Consider the following 22,928-nt stretch of genomic DNA (forward strand, 5'->3'; position numbering starts at 1 on the left):
CGATTGGATCATCCTTTTTTCGTCGTTAACGTGTTCCCTCAGATCGTCCGTCTGAACACTAGATCTTCCGCTACGCTCATCGTCATGAGCACTTGAATGCCTTCTCGAAACCCTCTGCATCACAGACTGGCCTTCCCTTAACCCAGGTCGCCATTGGCGAATAGACATTTGGAGCTGGCGACCAGTGTTCATTTGGAATGGCTTCTGCCTAAACTTACAGGGCCCCGCAGTTTCTCTTTCGCACGAAAATAACTGTCACTGAGCGAGAGAAAGCACCGAATATGAAGTCTTTCTCTGTCAAACTAAAGGCTGTGGGGAGGGGGGGGGGCTCATAATTTGTACGTGAGAGATACTGGCGACGATCATTTTTGGATTGACGAGTATGTCTGACTTTGAAATTTTGTGCCCTACCTTAACTCTTTATTGCCGGTCCGTAAATGGCACCTATTTTCCGATGGATGTCAGATGCATTACGTCCTTTGGCGTTCAGAGATCGTATGGTAGATCTTACTTCATAACTGGGGTGGAGTATTAAAGCAGTTATTATACCTTGCTGCTACTCGCATGTACGCACTTGCACGATTCTATCTCTATTGCAAGCACAGCATACTAGGCCAAGCTCTTGCGCATGCTCAACTTCATGCTTTTGCGCATCAGTGTTGCCAACTCTGCGTAAAAAATATTGGCCCTTTTTTTGACAAGCGACTCGTAATAATTTAATAAACCGTAAAATTAAAATATGAAAGAAGTAAGAAATATTGATTTTATTTGGTTTTTGAAAGAAATTAACGATTAATTTGTTAATTGTTATGAATTTTTTAACGATTACCAATTAAAAGCTAACTCCTGAAAAATTTACCAATTTAAATTTAAAATTAATTATATTTTTAGATGATTTATTTAATCGTTAATTGTTAATGGATTAAATAAAAGTCCGGACTTTTAAATATTTTTGTTGGGAAAATTATATTTTCAACCTTGAGGGCACAAAAGAGCTGCCCGTCTAGCTCTGTATCAACCATTTCCCTGTTCTCTTTTGCTTCAATGTCCCACGATTATACACCGAGGACAGGGGAGACGGTGATGATGAGATTAATGATAATGATACGAGGGCTGCACTGAAACTTTCGGGAATCAAGTACTGGGAACAATGTAATCTGTTAGATTTTGTTGTAGTTATAAACAGTCTTGTATGTCATCTTGCTCACTCTAATTGCAAAACCGTATTTGACTCAGAATGTTTGACGTTGCAGGGCATCAGTTTGAAGTGAGTCGCCAAGGGTTAACACAGCAAGAGTGTGTTCGTCGGGTGCTATTTATCCTGATGAAGCCCCATCCCAGATGAAAATTTACAGGTGTTTTCAGGAATTTAGATGAGGTTGAGTCAGCCTAAGTGATGAGGATCATGCAGATCGTCCATCGACAGCAGTTGTGCCCCGAAACAGGTGCCTGAGCCATGGGGCAAAAGGGGCCACTTGCCCCCCACTTCCCAAACTGGGGGCAAACATAGCATTTTGCCCCATATTATATAAGGTGGAGGTCGCTAAGATTGTATTTGAGCTTTGTGAAGAACTGTGTATAACTTCTACAACATCCTGCTTTGTCTCTTTCTGAGGCTATTGACGCAGCGAAACGAACAAGAGATACTCTCATCAATCTTCGAACAGATGAACATTTTGACAGGGTTTGGACTAATGCTACGACGAAAAGAGAGTTGTTAGCGTGGAAGAACCAACTCTGCCGCGTCAGCAAAAAATTCCGAGACGATTAGACGATGGCTCTCCAAACCACACTTTTACTGATGTGAAACATTTGTATAAAGAGAAATCTAGTATAGACTTTTGGATACAGTTTGTGGTGAGATCGAAAGACGATTTGACCAACAGGACATGAATACAGTGTTACACACAGAGAAACTTATTGTGAGAGCCACATGTGATATACAATACGAAGAAGAACTAAGATATGTACTTGATACATATAACGATGATTTGAACGAAAGTAGACTCCGACTTCAACTAAGAATGTTCCGTAATGTCGTTATAAACGGTGTCACAGATGTTTCAGTGTAAGACGTCGTTGATATCCTAAGTAGCATGGGGAATATGCCATACCTCTTCTCTGAAATTAAAACTTTGCTGCAACTACATTTACTTTTACCCGCTACAACGGCTATTGCTGAAAGAACGTTTTCAGCTCTGCGTCGATTATAGACCTATCTTAGAAGCACTAGGACTCAGAGTAGACTTAATCATGTTGCTGTTCTTCACAATCACCAGGAAAGACTTGACAAATTAAATCTGCGTGATATAGCAAATGAATTCGTATTAAAGACAGAAATCCGCAGAAAAACATTTGGTTGTTTCTGAAGCCAAAACCATTGTGTATATGTGGTGTGTTGGGAACTGCGAGTGATAGTGATATAGTATGTGACTTTTTTATGTATAAACAGCTTCTACTGTATGTTAAACATTTCGAACGTTTGGTGTTTATATATATTTTTACAAGACCAGGAAATGATAATTTTCAAAAAAGAAGCCTTAAATTTACGTAAGTAATAAACCTATTACTTTTTACCATGGTAGAGCAATGCAGTAATTTACTATATAATTAGTTCGTTCTTGTATAATGCTTTCAAAAGGCAACGTTCATTCCTAATTCGATTAGCAATGGTTGTTCATGTTGCTGTTTATAATGAAAAATTGTTTTGACTTCTGGGCGAGTATTTTTTTGTGAAATTCATCGAATTATCGATGCCTTGTGTGGTAAGAGTTCCGTGAGGAGGACTTTATTATTATTATTATTTTGTGCGGTGAAATCTCCCAATGTTTTCGGATAATGTTCTCATTGTGTCGAAAATTTCAATCAACCGAAAACCACTAGTAATTAAGGTTAGCGCAATTTATTTGCTGATTGCACAATTTAATGTCATTGTTATCAGAACATATATTTACAATAGCGTGTTTTCTTCGTTGGAGTCTTACGTAGCGCAATTTGATAATGATCTTGGTTTCCGCTCAAGCAAATCCACTTTCAATTTTTAGAGGGTACAATCGGTCTAAAATGTGAGAAAATATACTGATAGATTTTCCTGGGTTTTCCCTCTTCTACCAATAGTCTTCCTTCCTGGTGGTCGTTATCTCGCTCAACGATGATTGTCTTCTCGTACGAACAGCAACCATGATTGGTGTAGACCACAAATACAAATAAAAATTGAAACTATGCTAATCCTCAAAGCCAATTACACAAAGAATGATGATTATTATTATAAAATTCACTTAATCTTTATTGGCCAATTTTGACCCCCCCCTTCCCCCACTATTTACATGTGTTAAGCGCCTATGCCCCAAAACATTGAAACTGTTCGTGAATTAATTAACACTGATCGACATGTGACTTCTCGCGAAATTCAGGGGACCTTAGGCTTTGACAAAAGCAAAACACAAACAATACTGCATGATCATTTATGCGTGAAAAAACTTTGCGCTCGTTGGATCTCGTACAATTTAACTCAAGTACAAAAAAGACGGCATGTGTGAAGTAGTAGTAATATAAACTATGAAGAAATGGTTCAAGTCTGGATCATCTAATTTGGTGTTTAACATCGTAACAACTGATGAAACGTGGATTTATGCATACGAACTGGAAACAAAGCGACAATCTACTGTGTGGGTGTTCTGCGATGAACCTACACCAACCAAAATTTTTCGTGCACACAGTGTCTCCAAAACAATTGACTGCATCATTTTTTGGTGAATCACGTCATATTGCAACTGTCCCACCGGAGAATCATAGAAGAGTCAATGCAGAATGGTACACAACCATATATCTACCAGAAATACTGAATGTGAACAAACAGTCCAACCCCAAACGTCGAATCATTCTGCATCACGATAATGCCAACTTACACTCAGCAGCTGCCACTAGTGATCTTCTGGACCAAGCAAACGTTGAAGTCGTGATACATTCGGCTTATTCTCTGATTTAGTTCCCAGTGATTTCTTTTTGTTCCCAACAATCAAGAACATGTTGCGTGGAAGCGCTTTTGCACAACAGAAGAAGCCATCGAGGTATACAAACTGCATGTTTCACAGATACCAACTTCGGAGTGGCATAACTTTCAAGATGTGGTTCTATCGCATGAAACAATGCATTGCTGCACACGGGAAGTGCTTTGAAAAGTAATTTTAAAAATTACTGTACTTTGAAGTGCTTGCGTTCTATCATTTTCCCTACACTTTCAGTGCAAACCTCGCAGAATGAAGTAAGTAGAAACGGGAGAATCCTGAGAAAACTCACGCACAAGGTGTTTATCCATCACAAAGTTCATTTAGCGCGGGATGGAATCGAACCAGGGACCACATCCACCACAGATAAACGCTATTTAACTGAGCCACCGCGGCCTCGTTTTCTTATTCTACATATATGATAAAAGTTAGTTCCATTAAGGTTGTGATATACGTATGTCTTTTCCAGCAAAGGTAGTCCGCTTTCCTGGTCACCACATGCTTTTTTTTTTAACTCTTTGCCATTACCAGCGCCTCTAGCGAGTATAACAGGAAGCTTCTAGCGCTTACTTCAAAACTGGAGGGCTGAGGAAAGAAGAGACTTTCAAGAAAAATGAAAATGTAATGAAATCTTTCAGTTTAACATCTGACGATTACACCCTTTAGGCTAATGGAGACGATTATTAAAGAACGTGACGGATGATGGAACAACTGGTGGAATGAGAAAATGGGAGAAAACGTGGGTATTCCGCGAAAACCCGCGAACACGATGTCGTCCACCACATACTTACTTGACCGGGGATCGAACCAAGGACCTTATGCACCAGAGGTAAGCTCTCTACCACTAAGCCACCATGCTCCTTGATACTTTTAAGAAGGGAGAGATTTATTGCCTATACTATTTTCAGAATGTTGACCACAGGTGCCACAAGATATCCTCCTGACGTGTCGCAAAAGAGAACTCTTTCCGATTGTTTAGGAATGTTCGCAACTGCAAAACTGCCACTAATCACAAAATACAATTCATAGTTTCTAAAGGTATATTAGTAGTAAAAAGAAATGTATTTGTTGAAAAGAATGTAAACAAGCTTCTACGGCATTTGCGTGTCCGTCTGTCCCACAATTACGTACCTTCAACAAAAAATATCTGATTTTGATGCAATATGGCGTCATGTCTGTGTGTGTTTATTTGGCTTCAAAATCACCCTTCACCTCACTGCCTGCAATTGAAGTCAGTAGAAAGTGTGGGATTGAAGATTTTTGAAGTTACCCTGATGACTCTTTTTTTTTTTTTTTTTTTTTTTTTTAAAAAAAAGACATATTTCCCAAGATAACTTTCGAAAAAAAAAATCGATTTTAATAAATATGCTATGCCTTTCTTATAATCCCCACTTTGCTGAAATCAGTTAAAAATCAGTTAAAGCTGAAATCAGTTAAAAATTTTCAGTTAAAAATTTCAGACTGAAAAATCAGTTAAAAATCAGCTGAAATCAGTTAAAAATGAGGGATGACTACTCTCCTTGTCCGATTTAAAAATGTTTCCCAATACTTACCTTTAAAAAACATATAAACAAGAAAAAAAGTTTTTGATTTTGGTGCAACACGGTAAGAAATTAGAATTCTCTAAAACTGTTTTACAGCGTTAGCCAGTATAACATAAACTGAAGAAATACCGCTCATGCCAATAATAAAAGTGCCAACTCTTGAAAAAGTTACTAACTGCGTCTTTTTATATTCATTTGAGGAAGTTGAATGGAATTGTGTCCATGGGGTCAAGAGAAAAAAATCTGAAAATTGGGATATAAATAGATATTCCAACTTTGATATTATGTGAGGTTTAAAAATAGTTCCATTGTTTTAGTATTCTCACGTCTAATATATATAAATGAAAGTGGTCTTATGGATAATCGAATCAAGGGAAAACTGTTGAACCATTAGAAATGAATATTTGGATATAGTTAAATCACTATCTCGAGCTGGGTTAAAAGGCGTATCGTAATGGAAAGCGGGGGTGATAATTTATGCGAAAATTTGGGTATCTCACGAGCTCATCAATGTAGGAAGATGAAACTCAGTTCATAAATTCTTAATTAAAAATAAACAGACCGGGAGGGCGGGTATTTCTATCATTTCTTTCTTCATATTGGAAGTGATGTTGCCTACTGTTTGTCATCATATCACGTGGAAATGTTTGAACAGTTTGAAATGAATTTTGAAAAACAGTGCTGTTAAAATTCGAACGATTCATTATTCGAATATTCGAACAAAAATCAATTATGCAAAGAACTGTTCGAATAATTATTCGGATAATGAATAACGGAAGGGGATATCCTATGGGGTAGATGAGGTTGAAAATTTAGTTTAAAAAATACATTAATCTCACGAGCCCGCCAAGTTAGGATAAAGAAACTCGGATATAAACTTCTCATTAAAAAAATAAACGCTTTTGAAATTTTCGTCTTTAAGGGGAGGGGGATATTTACATATTTTCGTTACATCGAAATCGATGTTGTCTGCATTTTTGTGATTACATGACAGGAAAATAGACAAACACCTTGAAATTAATTTTGAAACATAGCAGCTACCCCCAGCTGGGTTTTTATCATGTCACTTTGATTATAAAGGGCGCATCCTAAGAGAACAGAGGAATTCAAAAGTTATACTAAAATAATATTGTATTGCTTTTTATCACTAAATTTTCATTGAAGTGCGTATCTAAACGGAGAGATGATGATTCAAATATTCAAAGTGCGAAGAATGAATATTTCAGCTGGTTAGTATAAAAAGCGCAATTAGAAATTCATCCAAGTGTGGGTACTTTTACCATTAGCATGAGCAGTAGTTCACACGTTCTATTTTGAGGCTATTTTGCTCATGACCTCATGGTTGAATAGTTTAAAAATAGTTTCATTGGATTCATTCTTCTTAAATTATTACAAAAAGTGCAACTATAAATTTATCCAAGGGTGGACACCTTTTTAGCATTGCATGACAGATAGCTCTGGTTTTTTATGCATAAAACATTGTATTTATTTTGTTAGCAATCACAACCGATTGTTCAGAATATGAAATTTCTTGAATCCAAATTGAGATGTTATAAGAATGAAAAATCATGTACAGTCTCGTGCAAAAAATGGGCACTGACCTCTATATTCTTGCAATCGTGCATCATTGCATTAGGAAATGTTAACATTTCGGCTAGAAACAACTATCGCAATTCGCTATTAATTTAATTCAAATTATAGACTTGGAAGACGTTCAAAGAGAGAGAGATGACTAGGTGTTGTGATCATGACTGTATATGTACAAGACCAGTTCATTACCCATTTTTGAGGGGAATAAATGGGAAATTTCTTTGAATGCGCATGAAAAAATGCATCTCGTATTACAGCACATTATTCTTACTGTGCACGGAATCATGTAACTGTACAATCTGTGGAAATTTGAGTACGTCTTTTAACATAGGCCAACAAAAGTCCGGGATCGCTACACCATAAATTACAAACAACTTGTGAATAATTTGTGACGCGAATATACAGGGTGGCCCAAAAGTAGGTATACATTCCCGTACTGATTAACTCATTGCTTGTTATATCATTTCTTATTGTTATCCATCACGTAGATTTGGTTTCTTTATTATTTGTTCTTAATATATTTCTTTTTATTTCTTAGGCTCGGAACAGGCGAGGCAAATAAACCTATAAGCTAGAATGTTATACTTGATCAATGCAGGCGTGTATACCTACTTTTCGGCCACCCTGTAAATAACTAGGATAAACGTATCATATAACAGGGTGTCTACTGGAATACCAGAAAGTAAATTCATGACTTTTTCATGACTTTTCATGACCATGGCGATAAAAATTTACCATTAGTAATAATAAACCCCTACCATCAGTGGTGCATCGGTTAAGATGAAGATCACATTATGTTCTTATTTGTCTAATGTACATAATGTCGATTAGCTGACAACTAATTTTAAAATGCAAGAGCAATTTAAAAGGCAGTAAACAAATTTTTAATTGCGGTTCAAGTATGGGTTTAAGGCATACCAGGTTCTACAGATTTAAAAAAATCTTGTGAACAGTCCCGTTACATTCAGCTACGTTTTTTATCTGCATTTTATGTACTCTGAATTCTAAATTTATAATTTTCGTTTACAAGAAAAGACTGATTACGTAAATATACAATTTTTTTCCATCGTGTCATATCTGAAATTAGCGTACATAAACATACTGATAAGACCTACTGAATTTGTTCATAATGGAACCTTCATCCTGGATGGGGTCTGATGCCTTCTTTCTTCTCTTTTTTCAAGGGTACTTTTACAAATATTTTTTTCTCACAGTCTGCATACTAGTATCACATCAAAACTTAAAAAAAAAAAAAAAAAAAAAAGTGAACACAAAAATGGACATCTTGATTGAATATCACAAGTTCAACTTCTTTTTCAATGAGTTAATTTGAACATCAATTCCATCAAGTTCTGAAGTTACTGAGTCACAGAGCTTTACGTTTCAGTTCCAAACATACACAATTTACATTTCTTAGAAGTAAAGAAATAGCAGATCAGAAAGTTGGACAGTAAAAAGTTGTTACTATATTACAGAGACTAGAAGATGAAATGGGGAGCAACTAGGAAGACAGTAAAGTACCAGTTAGCCAGCACTAACTGGTGGGGGAAATTCTCACAATTACTGACCTGATACAACTGTTTCAGTACATGCAGTATGAGGTATAAAAGTATGAAGTATAAAAATATATTCTGAGATTTCAGATTTTCATGACCAGTTGGGTAAATAAAGGACTTTTTCATGGCTTTCATGACCACTAAGCAAAATATATGACTTTCATGACTTTCATGACCAGTAGACACCCTGTATAATCCAATATATTATATATTTATTATACGTCTATTCTAGTTTTCTCTGGGTTCTCTCGTTTCATTCTAGTTCCGTCATTTCACCATCATTGCCCACCTCATCATCACAATCTTCCTTAACCTCCGTGCATAAACGTGGGACGTTAAGCTTAAATAAAAAAGATAGCAACAACAATGAAACTTTTCATTAAATGTATATTTTCTTCAAAATTTATGGCGACTGAAAACGGAATGGCTGCTATTAACCATCTTACATTGATTTGCTAATAAGTAAGAACGAACCTTTATTTATTTATCTGTGTAACTATACTTAAAAACATACTGGGTGTGCAGTTGAAATATACATGATTTCAAAATTTGTGTCAAAACTATTGAACACAAGAGTCTTAGTGCGGTATCCTATGGAGCAGTCATTTACAAGTGGGTGCTCTGTGCTGTCACCGTTCGCGGAGTGAATTCTCAGCACATCACAGACAGAGAACAAGGACTGACAGGAAATCTGGTATTGATTAAAAAACAGTGGTGACAAACAAACAAGAACATCGAAGGCGCAGTCGATTGTTTTGCAGATCGTCCATGGTTATTCGTATACTGCCAACACTTATTTCATTCCCCTACATCGTCTTTTCCCTTCATTTACTTTAACTGGTATCTTTGTCCCTCATGTAACTCTATCCATCTTGACTCTGAAATTATTACTTAAATAATTAATATTATTCTGATCAGAGCATGTACTTCTTTATTAAATTAAAATAAGTCCTAACAGTTTCAATAACGTACCGTTATCTTCATCAGACGTTAATTGGCATATATATATATTCATATTAATGTAGGTAATACCTTATAAGTAGGTAATAATCTTTGCCCCTCCTCCGATCATAAGAGCGTGCTATATCACATATATGTCAGTGGAAATAATTGCTGCAGATCTTATTTATTTACTTCAGATTCTGAATTATTATCAATGATGGCGACAGGATAAATAATAGACAAACCAACTCGGTACTCCGGTATGCCCAAACGTTACAATCAAAAGAAAGAAGAAAAGAAGTAAAGGCAGGCTCTTGTTCAAAAGTTTCATACAAATTATACAATCACAGAAGTATCACATGAACACCCTGTATAATTACATTTTTTCTCGGTTTAATAAACAAAAATCTTATTTGGTGTGATTTTAGATATTTTATTAGATTTCATACATGTTTGTGCACTATACTGAGTAATAGTTGTTGTATGTTTCTTAATCTAATCAATCTTTAATGGACAAAAGTGCGGGTCCCATGTTCGATTTCACAAACTCATATATCCGTTGCTGAAAAGGGATGATAAATCTCAATCAAATAAGCAAAACTGTAACACACAAAGAGTGAAAAAGTGAATGACTTGGCCATGACTCGTACCCGGGATCTCCGGCATGCCGTGCCGATGCGTTAGCCACTATGTCACCCATTTCGCTTCCCGAAACAGCCACACACACTCTCTCACTCCTGAAGTCGATGTTCTTCACTCAGACCACATGGCTTGTACAGTCCGCGACAGAAGTTCTTTCTGTTTGATTAAATTAGTTCCGCAAATAACTTCAGAACAGAAAGACAATTTGAGAATAATTTTCAGTAAATTAAAAAGAATGTAATTTTTTGCGTGCTCCAGCCTTGAAACTCGGTAAAACGGTATGCGTTCCACTGTTATTCCCAAAAAAAATTTTTTTTTTTCAAATGAAAAGAACTTTTGTCACTGACTGTATCACAGCCTAGCTGCTGTGCTTGGACATTCCAATGTCCATATATTGAGAACACATTTTTTACGGTTGTAATTTCATACATATTAATGAAAGGACTTCAGTGTGGCTGTTCTGGGAAGCGGACTGGGTGGCGTAGTGTATCACGCATCGGCACGGTATGCCAGAGACCCCAAGTTCGACTCCCAATTCAACCATTCACTTTTTCATTCTTTGTATGTTATTGAATTCGCACCTACACCTTAATACGTTTACTTGGTGTTTTTTCATTATTATTATTTTATTTTATTTTACGGGTAATTCAATGAAGTATCCGCACTACACATACTTTCCCTCCTCGAACAGATTCAGCATCCGCAGCATCAACGACAAGAGCACTAATCACCAGTCATCAGAAGTCTTTTATTTATTTATTTATTTATTTATTTTCATGGGTTTAGGAATTAGCGTGGAAGACGAATAGATAATACTATATTTTCCTTCCCCTTTTAGCTCTTCATCAAGTACCGTACTTGATAACAGAAAATACATTATGGACAAAATATTAAATTTCATGATACAATTTGTTACTATATTTAACAACAAAAACTCAGTTTGAAAATTTTCAATATTTCACTGGAATACGCAACTACATTTGGAAAACATACTCGCACATTTAAATTTTAAAACTATTCAGAACAGATTCAGAAAACGTGTTAATTAAATCCTCATTCTGAGCATAAAGAGGATCACAAACAAAATGTAAAGTCAAATGTTCTTGCAGTTCTTTTACATTACTTAAGACATCGCCACATATATCACAAGAGAACGTGCTCAGCAACGGAGCAGCAGAATTTTCTGCGTCAGTTCTTGGTACAAGAATGTCACCGTAGATTTCAGTCGGATACAGTAGTTTATGTTTATTGTGAACACGTAAATGAACTTTTAAATATTTTGCTCTTTTAAACTTTTTGTCACAGTACGAGCAAGCAAATGGGCGGATCTCAGAATGTGATGTTAAGTGTACATTGAGGCTCAGCCGAGACCTAAAACATCGATGGCATTTACTACATGAGTAAGGTGCATTCCCAGTATGCAGTCTTTCATGAATGTCTTTATCTACTTTTGATCTGTACAGTTTCCCGCAGAACGAACATTTATGTTGTTTCTGGCCTGAGTGAAGTTCCCGATGAGCACTTAAATACGAACTACGAGAGAAACTCTTACCACATACTTCACACGAATACGGGCGTTGAGCTGAGTGCGTTCTTTGGTGCAAAAGGAGAGATTTCTTTGTTTTCAATGCCTTTTCACAAGTACTGCACTTAAATTTAGTTTCAGTATTTTCGAACGGATGTCCCTGCTCCTTGTCTAATGCACACCTTTCTTGTCGCTTGTGTTTTCTATTATGCTGTTCAAAATTCCACCTCACGCTAAACCCACGACCACACTGTTCACAAAAGTAAGGGTTACTATCATCATTTTGATGCACTTTCATATGCCTCTGGAGTAATGTTCTTTCATAAAACTTTTTATCACAGATACGACATTCATGTTTTCGACCGTCTTCTACATGCCGCTTCTTGTGGTCATTCAAGTGGCTCATACGATAATATTGTTTGCCACATAAATCACACAAAAATGTTTTTTCGTTTCCTTTGTGAACTCTCTGATGTTTTATTAAGTCTTCCATACTTCTATAGCGTTTCTTACATATTTCGCACAACAATTTCTTACATTTACCGTTGCGTAAATGCTCTGTTAAGAGCGACGTGAATTGAAATGATTTCTCACAAATTTTGCACGTGTGTAACGTTTGAACTAGTCGCTTTTTTCCTTGTACTTGTTTCTTCCCACCACGACATAACGGGATTTCAATCACTCTTTCATATTTCGAAAGTTCATTTTCATCAATGTGCCAATTACGACAGTTTTTATATTTCATTACATCTTTGCGCAATGCCTCGACGCATCTATGTACTTTCTTACTCTTGTGAATAAAAAATTTAATTGCTTCTACAAGTTTCTCATTTAACAATTCGTTACACACAATTTTACTCTGTTGTGATGGCTTAAAACAAACGTACACAGTTTTCAGTATTTTACCATGTGCAAAGCACCTTACGCACAGGTTACCAAGTATTACAGCAACGTAATTATTACTCGTAAGTTGCAGTTTATCTCTCAAAGCGTCGCCTTCACTACCACTAACTCTTATGGAATATTCAGGATGAGACTTCTGGATATGAGTCTTAACAAGATCATTATCTCCAAATGTCGCGTTGCATATCACACAAGAATATTCAGTTCCACATGACTTCATGTACGTATGATCACTTGTTTGAGACAAACTTGACGCAAACACTTCCTGCTCATCAATTAGCTTTGAGTTGCCTTCTAAAAAATTCTCAGTATCCTTTCCAAAAGCGTTCTGCTGAATTTTCGTCATACTGGTTAGGTGTTTGTTTGACTGGTCCATGGTACAGCGTCTCCATCTGAAACAAGGATAGCGGCAGTTGCCACATCACTTGTTATTAGAGACGATACATACTAAATTATTTTGATACCATCATTAACTGGAATGAATACATTTAAGGTGCAAAATTTACTTGCGATAAGATTTGGATTCACATCTCTAGTGAAGCATTTTAACATCAATGAATCATAGAATATGGTAAACTCGGACTATTACAGACTTTCCTTTTTGTTAAAACAAAGTTCCACATACTATTGAAACCATTTTATGTTGAAAACAATAACGATGAAAGACAGAATGTTTTGCAAGCAAATAAAAAAAAAAAAAAATCATCACACAAAAGTCCTTTTGGTGAAATAAGAAAACTTGGGAAAAAATAACTTAATGGTCGGCGCCTGAATTTCAACATGAAATTTCACGATTATGGACCGAAAACCCTAAATGTGTTCATCAGTCTCGTTTCCATTGTTTTTCTTTAAATTACGTAAATAAAATAATAACACTGAAATTCCTCTGCTGAACTGGTTAATATTTGAGCAAATCCTATTTAATTAAATTGTTTTGTGTTGTTGATACATTCCGCATTAAAAAACAATACATCTTCAATTCGATTGTGATGTAGGCATTGAGTAGGAATGAAGACCAACTGAAAAAAGTTATTATATTACTAAGTGATTAATCTCGTATACTTATAAGAAAATTAGACGAGAAATCATTACATTGTTCTCTTTGATTTCCGCAAGACTTTTTTTTAAAGTGAAAATATGGAAATGGATTCTAACTATTCACCTATACCTCCTTTGCTTCATTACGAATATGAACAGAATTTGTCTTGCACTGACCAGAGTGTCACATATGTTCTGTACCAATATAAAATCAATTCGCACTCTTTATTATGATTATTAATGTTACTAAAGGCAAGCATGATGGCTCAGTGGTAAAGCATTTGCCTCTAGTGCGTGAGGTCTATGATTCGATCCCCGTCGAAGTAAGTTTGTGGTGGACAACATCGGTCCGTGGGTTTTTTCGGGGTACTCCCGTTTCCACCCACTTCCTCACAAAACAACACACATTTTAGCACAGACACGAGTACATACAGACAACCACCTTCCTATATGATCTGTGGAAATCTATTTTGATTACCTGTACTGCGAAAGAATCAATCAACATTCGATTTCGTCGCAAGGAATTAGCGCTGCCATCGTTTTCGCACCTGATGTCATGGATTTTTATAGTAATCACAATGCTTTCTCTGTTTCGCTCACAGTGGCTTGATTTGTCTTTGAGTAATAAGTTCAGTGCAGAAAGATCAGACAAAAAATTAACCCTACTACATATCTCTCCGCTACTCATTTATTTCTGCTACTGTAGCCCTTAGTAACTTTAAATAAACGCAACCATTTTATTTACTTAATTTCAGATTTTTGGACTACAGTTGGACATTAAATTTCCTGTTTGTGTGCGCACATTACGAGACCACGATTACTTCAACACACACCATTCGCCAGTTAAATTCAAAATTTCCACACAAGTGACGTAAGATCGGAAATTAGTTCCCCTGTCGCAAATAAGAGACGCTACTGTGTATTTTCACGTGAGATTTCAAGTTTTTCGCCGAGTTCACTTTGTTCTTTGTGTGCGCCTTTCGGCTCTTGAGATTGGTGCTCAGCCATTCAGATATGGACTCTGCGACTCCTATCGCGTTTGGACAACCCAGTATCTACATTAATCTACACTTATGACGGTAGAATTAAATATTATACGAATATATATATGAAGATAGGATTGAATGAAGAAAATGGGAGAAAACGGGACAATCCCAGAGAAAATCCACGTACACGGTTTGTATACAAAATTCTCTATAAGTGTGAATTTTGAATTTACACCTCTTCCATGTTTATAGATCAGGGGTGGGCAACGTGTCAATCGTCGTGATAGGTGGCTCGCGGTGGTTTGTTCTAGCACCATCGATTACAATGTGAGCACCGAATCCCTGTGAATTACTCCCGTTAGAAAACGCAGCATAAATCACATTTCTCAATTTGTGCAGCTTTAAGTAAGAACCTCTATACTCTACAATCACTTCATAGCTGTTTTGTGAAACAAAATATTTCAGAAGACGTTTTTTTCATTCATAATTGCCAAAGCCTCTCCTACTTTTTTTTCAGAGAAAAGTTAACCTTATTCCTTTGATTGAAACAAAATATTTTTCTATTCATTATTTACCCCCTCTCCTAAAAAAAGGAAAAGAAAAAAATATTTATGGATAGCTGAACTTAGTTTTTGTGACAAAAACATGTTGTTTACGTCAATATGGTCAACCTGTAAGATTCTTAAATATGTGTTATGGGCTGCGTGAAAGGGTGGACTTGTTTTCTAAGCTCTAGCCCTCCATCTTAATAGTAATCATAGTTATAGTCTTTCGAGTTACTTATAATTGGACACCACTGTCATATTTAGATAAATAGACCACCAGTGATTTCTGAAATGAGAAGTAGTCCTCTAACCTTACAAGGTTGGCTATGGAGAATATGGATAAAAGAAAGAAAGAAAAAGATACATTTTTTGTGTGTATATTTTGGTTTTACGTTCTACGTTGTACTTTATAGACTAATGGAAGAATAAGTTGCCATTGGGGACGGGGTATGCATACCAAAATAAGGCGCGCTTATCGGATAATCAATTAAACTACATAATTGCTGCTTGAGTGCGGAGACGAATTTAATCGTTCAGAGTTTAAAAATTCTGTTTATATAGAATTACTTATATGTTAGAAAAAGGAAAAAACGGCGTATGTAAGAAATGGAATGAAATGAAATCTTTAAGTTTCATGTCCCACGGTTATGCCAACTAGGATAAAAGAGATGGTGATGATGAGAAATGAAGACAGTGGTGGAATGAAGAAAGTGGAAGGAAACGGATGAATCCCGAGAAAACCTACACACACACACACGGTTTTGTCCATCAAAAAGTTCAACTTGGCGAGAGCTGGGATCGAACTGAGGATCCCATGCACCAGAGGTGAACGATCTACCACTGAGCCACCGTGGCTCCACAAAGTATGTAAGAGACGCCTAGTGTACAGTAGTATCAATTTACGAGAAAAATGTTAATATCCGCCATACATCTACATAATTACGCACTGCATACATAAGTGGGCACACGATGGCCCAGAGAACACATGTGAATGATTCGTGATTGGACTATCGGTAGATTAGAAACGGGGCAGTCAACAGGGTGTGGTTAGGAAATTAAATGTTCCTTGCAGTGTTATATTGCGACTGTGGAATTGCTTCCTGGTTGATGAAAACATTGAAAGGCACTACGATGGAGGTCATCAATATGCAACAGCGCCAGAATCGTTATCTGGTCTTGAATCTCCAATGAAGACCAACGAACACAGCAGGTACACTAGCTTGAGACATAACAGCTGCCTCTGATACCCACGTACCATGTCAAACTGTATACTAGCGGCTACACAATGCACTTGTATGCACGCTGACCCGTCAGATGCATTCACCTCACATAACAAGGCACGCCTACAGTGGAGTACAGCCCAGTGTATGAACCCAAGAACAGTGGAGTAGCTTAATCTTCAATGACGACTCACGATTCGATTTGAAGAGTGACTCTTACCGTCTGTTTGTTTGGAGGGCACCAGGAACACGTCACCACCACCAAAATATTGAAATGGTCCGGTATGGAGGTCTTGGTATCATGGTACGGAGCAACGTCATGTTAGGAGCCCAAATATGTTCCAGCAGCTGACGGAAACAGCTGAGATATTCACGAGCATCATCCCTGAACAGTATGTCCGACTTTTCTGTGGTACGTACTACCCTGAATTTCGTTTTATGAATGATAATACATGTCCACATAGAGCACAGTTGGTAGAGGATCATTTGGAATATGCAAACATCACGTCTCGAGTGGTCAGCGCGCTTACCGGACCTCAATTCCATTGAGTTTGCATGGAATGCACAAGAACAACGGACTGTAGAAGTTCAACACACCACGGTCAATTGTTGAATTGCGTAGTGTTTGTGCCTAATCCATGATATGAGTACACGCCGTGCAGCCTGCATTGCTCTTTGCCGTAACCTTACCCCGTACTGAGCACTTTTGCCAATAAAAATCCGGACCTGTGACGGCCAACAAATGGTGACTCAAGTATATGGGAAGTACTTTGACACTTACTGCACCAAAGAGATCAGGTAAAGAATTGCCATAGTCAAAGAGGCATTCAACAACAAAAGATTCAAAGAGGCATTCAACAACAAAAGATCCTCTTAACTAGCAAGCTTAATACTGGACTAAGAAACAAGTTGGTTATGTGCTATATACGAAGTGCTGGACTGTACGGTTCAGAGACTGGACATAACCAACTTGGAATAACCACTGGAAATTCGTGAAGAAATATTTAGAGAGATTCGAAATGTAGTGATGGAGGAAGATGGAGAAGATAAAATGGACAAAGAGAGTAACAAACGAAGATGTTTCAAAATGGATAGAAGAGAAGATGACGCTTTTAGCCAACACCATTCGCAGGAAGGCCAATTTGATTTGATTTTCAGTTTAGCGTCCCTTTCAGAAGCGTGTCTATATGAGACGTGGACCCACAGCTTAAGTGGAATGCGAACCACATGAGCTCCCGCCGGGAAACGAATCCAGGTCTCCCACGCCACGTTTGCTAACTACTTAGCCACAAGGAAGCTCGAAAGGCCAATTGGACTGGACACATCTTGTTAAGAAACTGCCTTCTTAATACCGTCATAGAAGGAATGTGAGGAATAGGAAGAACATAACTGATCGATGATTTAAGAAATACAAGAAACTATTGGGAGTTAAAAGAGGAAGCTCAAGATCGAGAAACGGAAGAAACATTTCCAAGCACAAATCTAAAATAAATAAATAAATAATAATAATAATCTGTTCCAAGTTTCTGAGGAAACAAAAATATTTTTGTATCAATTCTTCTTGAATGTTACTGTTATCCGCACATTCCCTTAAGATTTGGATATGAATACATATAAAGTAAATTTCTTCATTCACGATCCTATTTGTCATACATTACTACTCAGTTATTCTATGAAAATACTCTTTTTTTACTTTAATATAACTTACTGGAAATAAAATCTATAATTTCAGAATTTTAGTTTTTTTTACTTAAAAAACAAAGAATAAAATCAGATGAAGTACTTTACAGCATAAATTAAATGCAAGCGAAATTATCTAATCTTTACAGAAAGTGTAACTAATATTTATCACATTACAGCGAAATGTAACGTAACTTTACAATAACAAACTTTCACTTGATGTTTGAAGATTTAACTTTACAATAACAAACTTTCACTTGATGTTTGAAGATATCATTATCTTCACAATTCCATCTTTAAAACTGAGTAAACTGTCTAAACACACAGAAACAATAAAATTCAGCAAAACAACTTGTATGGTACTGAACAATACATTAAAGCTTTATATTATTATTATTTGTTTGTAACTTCATGTTTTAAATCTCGTAACAAATATTGTTGTGGTTAGAATAGCCTACAACTCAGTAAATAGCTGTTCACATGTAAAATAAGAAATATGAAAATACATACAATTAATTTGCATCATCTTTCAAGACTTCTGGGAACGAAATTATATTACAGGCATCAATGACCAATGACTCTAAATGGGTAGAGACATGGTTTCTGTAATCGGAACTGTTAATGCTTTCTCCACATACACTACATAGAAGCATATTAGTCTGGAGCACATTTTCAGCGATGGATGAATGACTAACTTTATCCTCAAGTAAAGAATCTGTGTTACAAGAGACGCAAGAAATGAGTGTTGCTGAATGTGGTGATGGTGTTTTACTATCCGCATGAACGTGCATGTGAATTTTCAAGTACTTCTGTTTCTGAAAAACTTTCTCACAGATGGGGCAAGCACAGATAAAGGGCTCTGAATGTGAATTAACGTGGGCATTAAGGCTAAGCTTTGACCGGAAGCCCAAATTGCACTCCTTACACGTATATGGAGTTTCTCCCGTATGAAGCCGTTCATGGATATCCTTGTCTTTCTTTGCGCGATATGATTTGCCACAGAATCTACACTGAAATTTTCTCTCTCCCGTGTGGAATTTTAAATGAGTTGATAGGTGGCTGCTTTGAGCAAATCTCTTGAAACAGACGGAACACTCAAATGGCTTCTCTCCTGAGTGAGTTCTTGAATGCACACGCATTGAATTCTTCGACGCTAATTCTTTCCCACAAATAGAACATACTAATTTAGGTTTCTTCTTGCATTCACCAGATGCATGTAGTTTCAAGTGGACTTTCCAGTTCAACTTTCGTTTAAATGTTAAATTGCATATGTTACACTTAAGCGAACCATAATCCGTACCATCATCATCACGCTCATGATACGACAAATGTGATGATAAATTCCATTTACTAGCGAAAGTTTTGCCACATTTTTCACAAACAAACGGTTTCACACTTGAGTGGATTAGTGCATGTCGACGTAATAATGCTCTTTCATGAAATCTCCTACCGCACTCTTCACATGAATAGATTTTGCTCTCATCATCCTCCATATGACGTTTCATATGACTGTTTAAGTGGCTCTTACGATAATACCGTCTCCCACATAGGTCACACAAAAATGGCTTTTCATTTGTATGACTACGATAATGACATTGCAGATCGCTATTACTTCTGTACCCTTTACCACACAGCTCACATATCAAGGGTCTCTTTACCTGGTGCTTACGAAGGTGTCGGGTCAACATCATTTCTAATCGAAATTCCTTATCGCAAATATAGCATACGTAAGACCGAGAACCTACATGTATTTTGCTACGCATGTTTAATCCATTTGCGTTCTCGCATACTTTATTACCTTGTATACTTTTAAGTAGTGATTCTTCACATTTTCTAATTTCTAACTTGTCTTCCGAATTTTTCTCTACTTTGTACTCAAAATTCTCATTCGTTTCTCTGCTACCTTTGATTATTTTATCGATTTTTGTTAGTACTTGTGATCTTACAGACGGGCGTAACAAATTCAATTCCTCTGAGGGTTTAAAGCCTAATTTACGCTCCACTAAACCATTAGATACCGGTATGCTTCCTTCATCACAATTAGGATTACTCTGCAAATAAAATTCTCCTAAAATTCGAACACGGCTTTGAAAATCACTTAATAACATATTTTCATCCGAATTATCCAAAGAATTAACACTATGCTTTGTTTTGAAGCTGTAACACGAATCTGCTATTATCTTATCCGCTTTCTTAGTATTATCTTCAACAGAACCGTTTTCTACCAAAGCAAGCATTCCACCTTTATTTTCACATTCTAAATTAACTTGATAACTTGAATTCAATTTCTGGTTACCACTCATTGATAAATCATAATCTAACGAACTTGTATTTTCTTTTGTATCTACACTTAAACCCCTACAGTTGATGGGAAAAGAAGCTGGTGAAGGAATTTCACAGGTTTGACTAGAAGGAGAAGGTAGATGGTCCATGGATGAAATTGTTGGATTGGAGCTCCTACTATTTACTTCTGGATTATTAATTGGCAGCGATAACCAATTTCCATTATTATCATTACCCTTATCCTTACTTGAAGATAACATTAAATGACAATACCTGTAATAAGGAGTTAACAGTTAGTTCTTTTTAAGACTTTCTAATGACACGTTTAGGAATTCTATTCTACTTACAGGCTTACGAAATTTCTATCCCACTTACACTTCTGAGATTTCGACTCTCCGCTGGAGTCTTGGACACGGAGGATAAAAACAGGAAAAGGACAAATAAAACCATAAGGAAAGTAAAAGGAACACAATGTCAAATCAGAAAGTCCGATGTCAAATCTGTCGTATCATTTGAAAGAAACTCAACACACGACAGAAGATCCAAAAATTTAATGGGCTAAAAATGAAGTAGAAAGACTTGTTTTTGAAAATTTGTTTATTCAATAAAAATAAATAAATTTAGAGAAGGGATGGTTATGTGATGATTGAGAAGTAATAATTACAAAATTTGTACATAATTTTAATTATAAAATTAAAAATAGTACCATGAACTGGAGCAACCTTCCACTAATGAAGAAAAGAATGTGCATATTAACCCTGCCATATTGCAACCCATGTTTCCATCATTTGACATTGGTATTTGGTTTTGACAGTATTTCTTTACTCTGTAAGTCCGTTCCTTTTATTTGGCTGATGTTTTTATTTTCCCTTCTATTTTTAATCTCCGTGAAAAAGACTCCAGGAGAGAGTCCAAAAGCTCGAAAGGGCAAGTGGTGTTTAAAAATTGCATACACATGTAAGTAGAATAATTCTCTTTCTTTCATTAACTCCTCTTCATATCTACAAACGTAAAATCAAACTACCAAATTACTGAAATTTTCACACTCACCACAATGCGCATATACAGGGTGGCCCAAAAGTAGGTATACACCCCTGCATTGATCAATTATAACATTATAGGTTTATTTGCTATTAAGAACTAATAATAAAGAAACGAAGCTTATTTCATGGATAACAATGAGAAATGAAATAAAAAGCAATGAGTTGATTAGTACTGGACTGTATACCTACTTTTGGGCCACTGTACATCTGCAATATTCTGAGAACTATTCAATATTTCCTCTTCAAGGAGTAAAAGTCATTACTTTTTCCACATGTTCCTATTTTTAATTATGTTATTATTGAGATTCCTTAGATGTGTGTGTCTTCTGTGAAACATACTCAAATTTATATCTTAGAAGGTAATTTTAGTTAACTAAGCCTATAAAATAAATTTGAAGTTTTTCAGTAGTATTGACTTACTTGCATTTGAACTCAAAAATTCTTTTCTTCTCAGAAGCCCCTAAACGATTCACCGCTTTTCTCTTACAAACATATGTAGTATTTTACAAAATCCTTTCGTTAAAACCATTATGTAGCAGCATCGTTGTTCATAGGCCTCTTTTAATTTTATTAAGAACAAAGTCATCTAGTCTATTAACGAGTGGCACAAACCACTTTTGAGTACTACTTTTAAGTATAAAACTACATAAAATATATTGAATACTAGCTGAATATATCCATTCTTCGTATGGGGACTGTATTTGAAAGTCAACGCCTGTGTGATAATCACCATTCATCTCAGCAACCTCGAAAACTATGGATTTGACACTAATATCAGTCATTTTAGATTATTTTAACATGTCTCGGATTCCCCCACCCCGCTGACCCCCCGACCTGCATACAATGGTAGTTGAATTTGTAAGTCATCGCTAATGGAAGTGTCACCATTGATATCAGCGACCGCGAAAACTATGAATTCGACACTAATATCGGTCATTTGGATTATTTTTACATGCCTCGGTATCCCCCCACCCCCTCGGTGACCCTGGCCCGCAGCCGAATGGAGTGAATTTGGAATGTAATGCGATCAGAGTTTCATCATTGATCTCAGCAACCGCGAAAACTATGAATTTGATACTAATATTGGATTATTTTACGTCTCGGTATTCTCCCCTCCCCCCTTCTGTGACCACAGGCCCGCAGCCGAATGGGGTAAATTTGGAAGTTCATGCGATCGGAATTTCACCATTAATCTCAGCGACCGCGAAAACTATGAATTTGACACTAATATCGGTCATTTTCTATTAAATGTCCTCCCTGAGACTCCCCTGGTTCGAAATTTGATTTTAAAAAAAGAAAAAAAAAAACGCTTCGTCTTAATCTGTGGCCTGGACCAAGGTATCCGTGACGAAAATTTGGTAACTCTCGATCCACTCGTCTGGTCCCCAGGCCGCATACAGACAGAAAAACACACAAACAAACTG

The 22,928-nt window shown here is 36.5% G+C and overlaps 2 protein-coding genes across 5 annotated transcripts in view; both read right to left on the bottom strand.

Annotated features, from left to right (window-relative positions):
- Positions 1-22,928, bottom strand: part of LOC145663970 (uncharacterized) — a 77,783-nt gene that overhangs the window by 30,138 nt on the left and 24,717 nt on the right. Inside the window, exon 7 of one of the 4 annotated variants that reach the window (XM_081730213.1) lies at positions 10,022-13,101. The exons of 2 other annotated variants lie outside the window; for them this stretch is intronic. In XM_081730213.1, coding sequence (XP_081586339.1) covers positions 11,283-13,101 — 1,819 coding nt within the window. In that variant the 3' untranslated portion in view covers positions 10,022-11,282. Of the gene's footprint in view, positions 1-10,021; positions 13,102-20,127; positions 20,230-22,928 lie in introns of those variants that run through there. One more of the 4 variants, XM_081730216.1, reaches the window with a different exon arrangement.
- LOC145663971 (uncharacterized) lies at positions 13,117-20,175 on the bottom strand. Its single transcript, XM_081730217.1, has one exon. It carries the CDS (start codon positions 19,939-19,941, stop codon positions 18,691-18,693), a length of 1,251 nt encoding a protein of 416 aa, XP_081586343.1. The 5' UTR covers positions 19,942-20,175; the 3' UTR covers positions 13,117-18,690.

The sequence above is a fragment of the Thermobia domestica genome, chromosome 11 (genome assembly GCF_964235325.1).
Source record: "Thermobia domestica chromosome 11, izTheDome1.hap1.1, whole genome shotgun sequence".
Lineage (NCBI taxonomy): Eukaryota > Metazoa > Arthropoda > Insecta > Zygentoma > Lepismatidae > Thermobia > Thermobia domestica.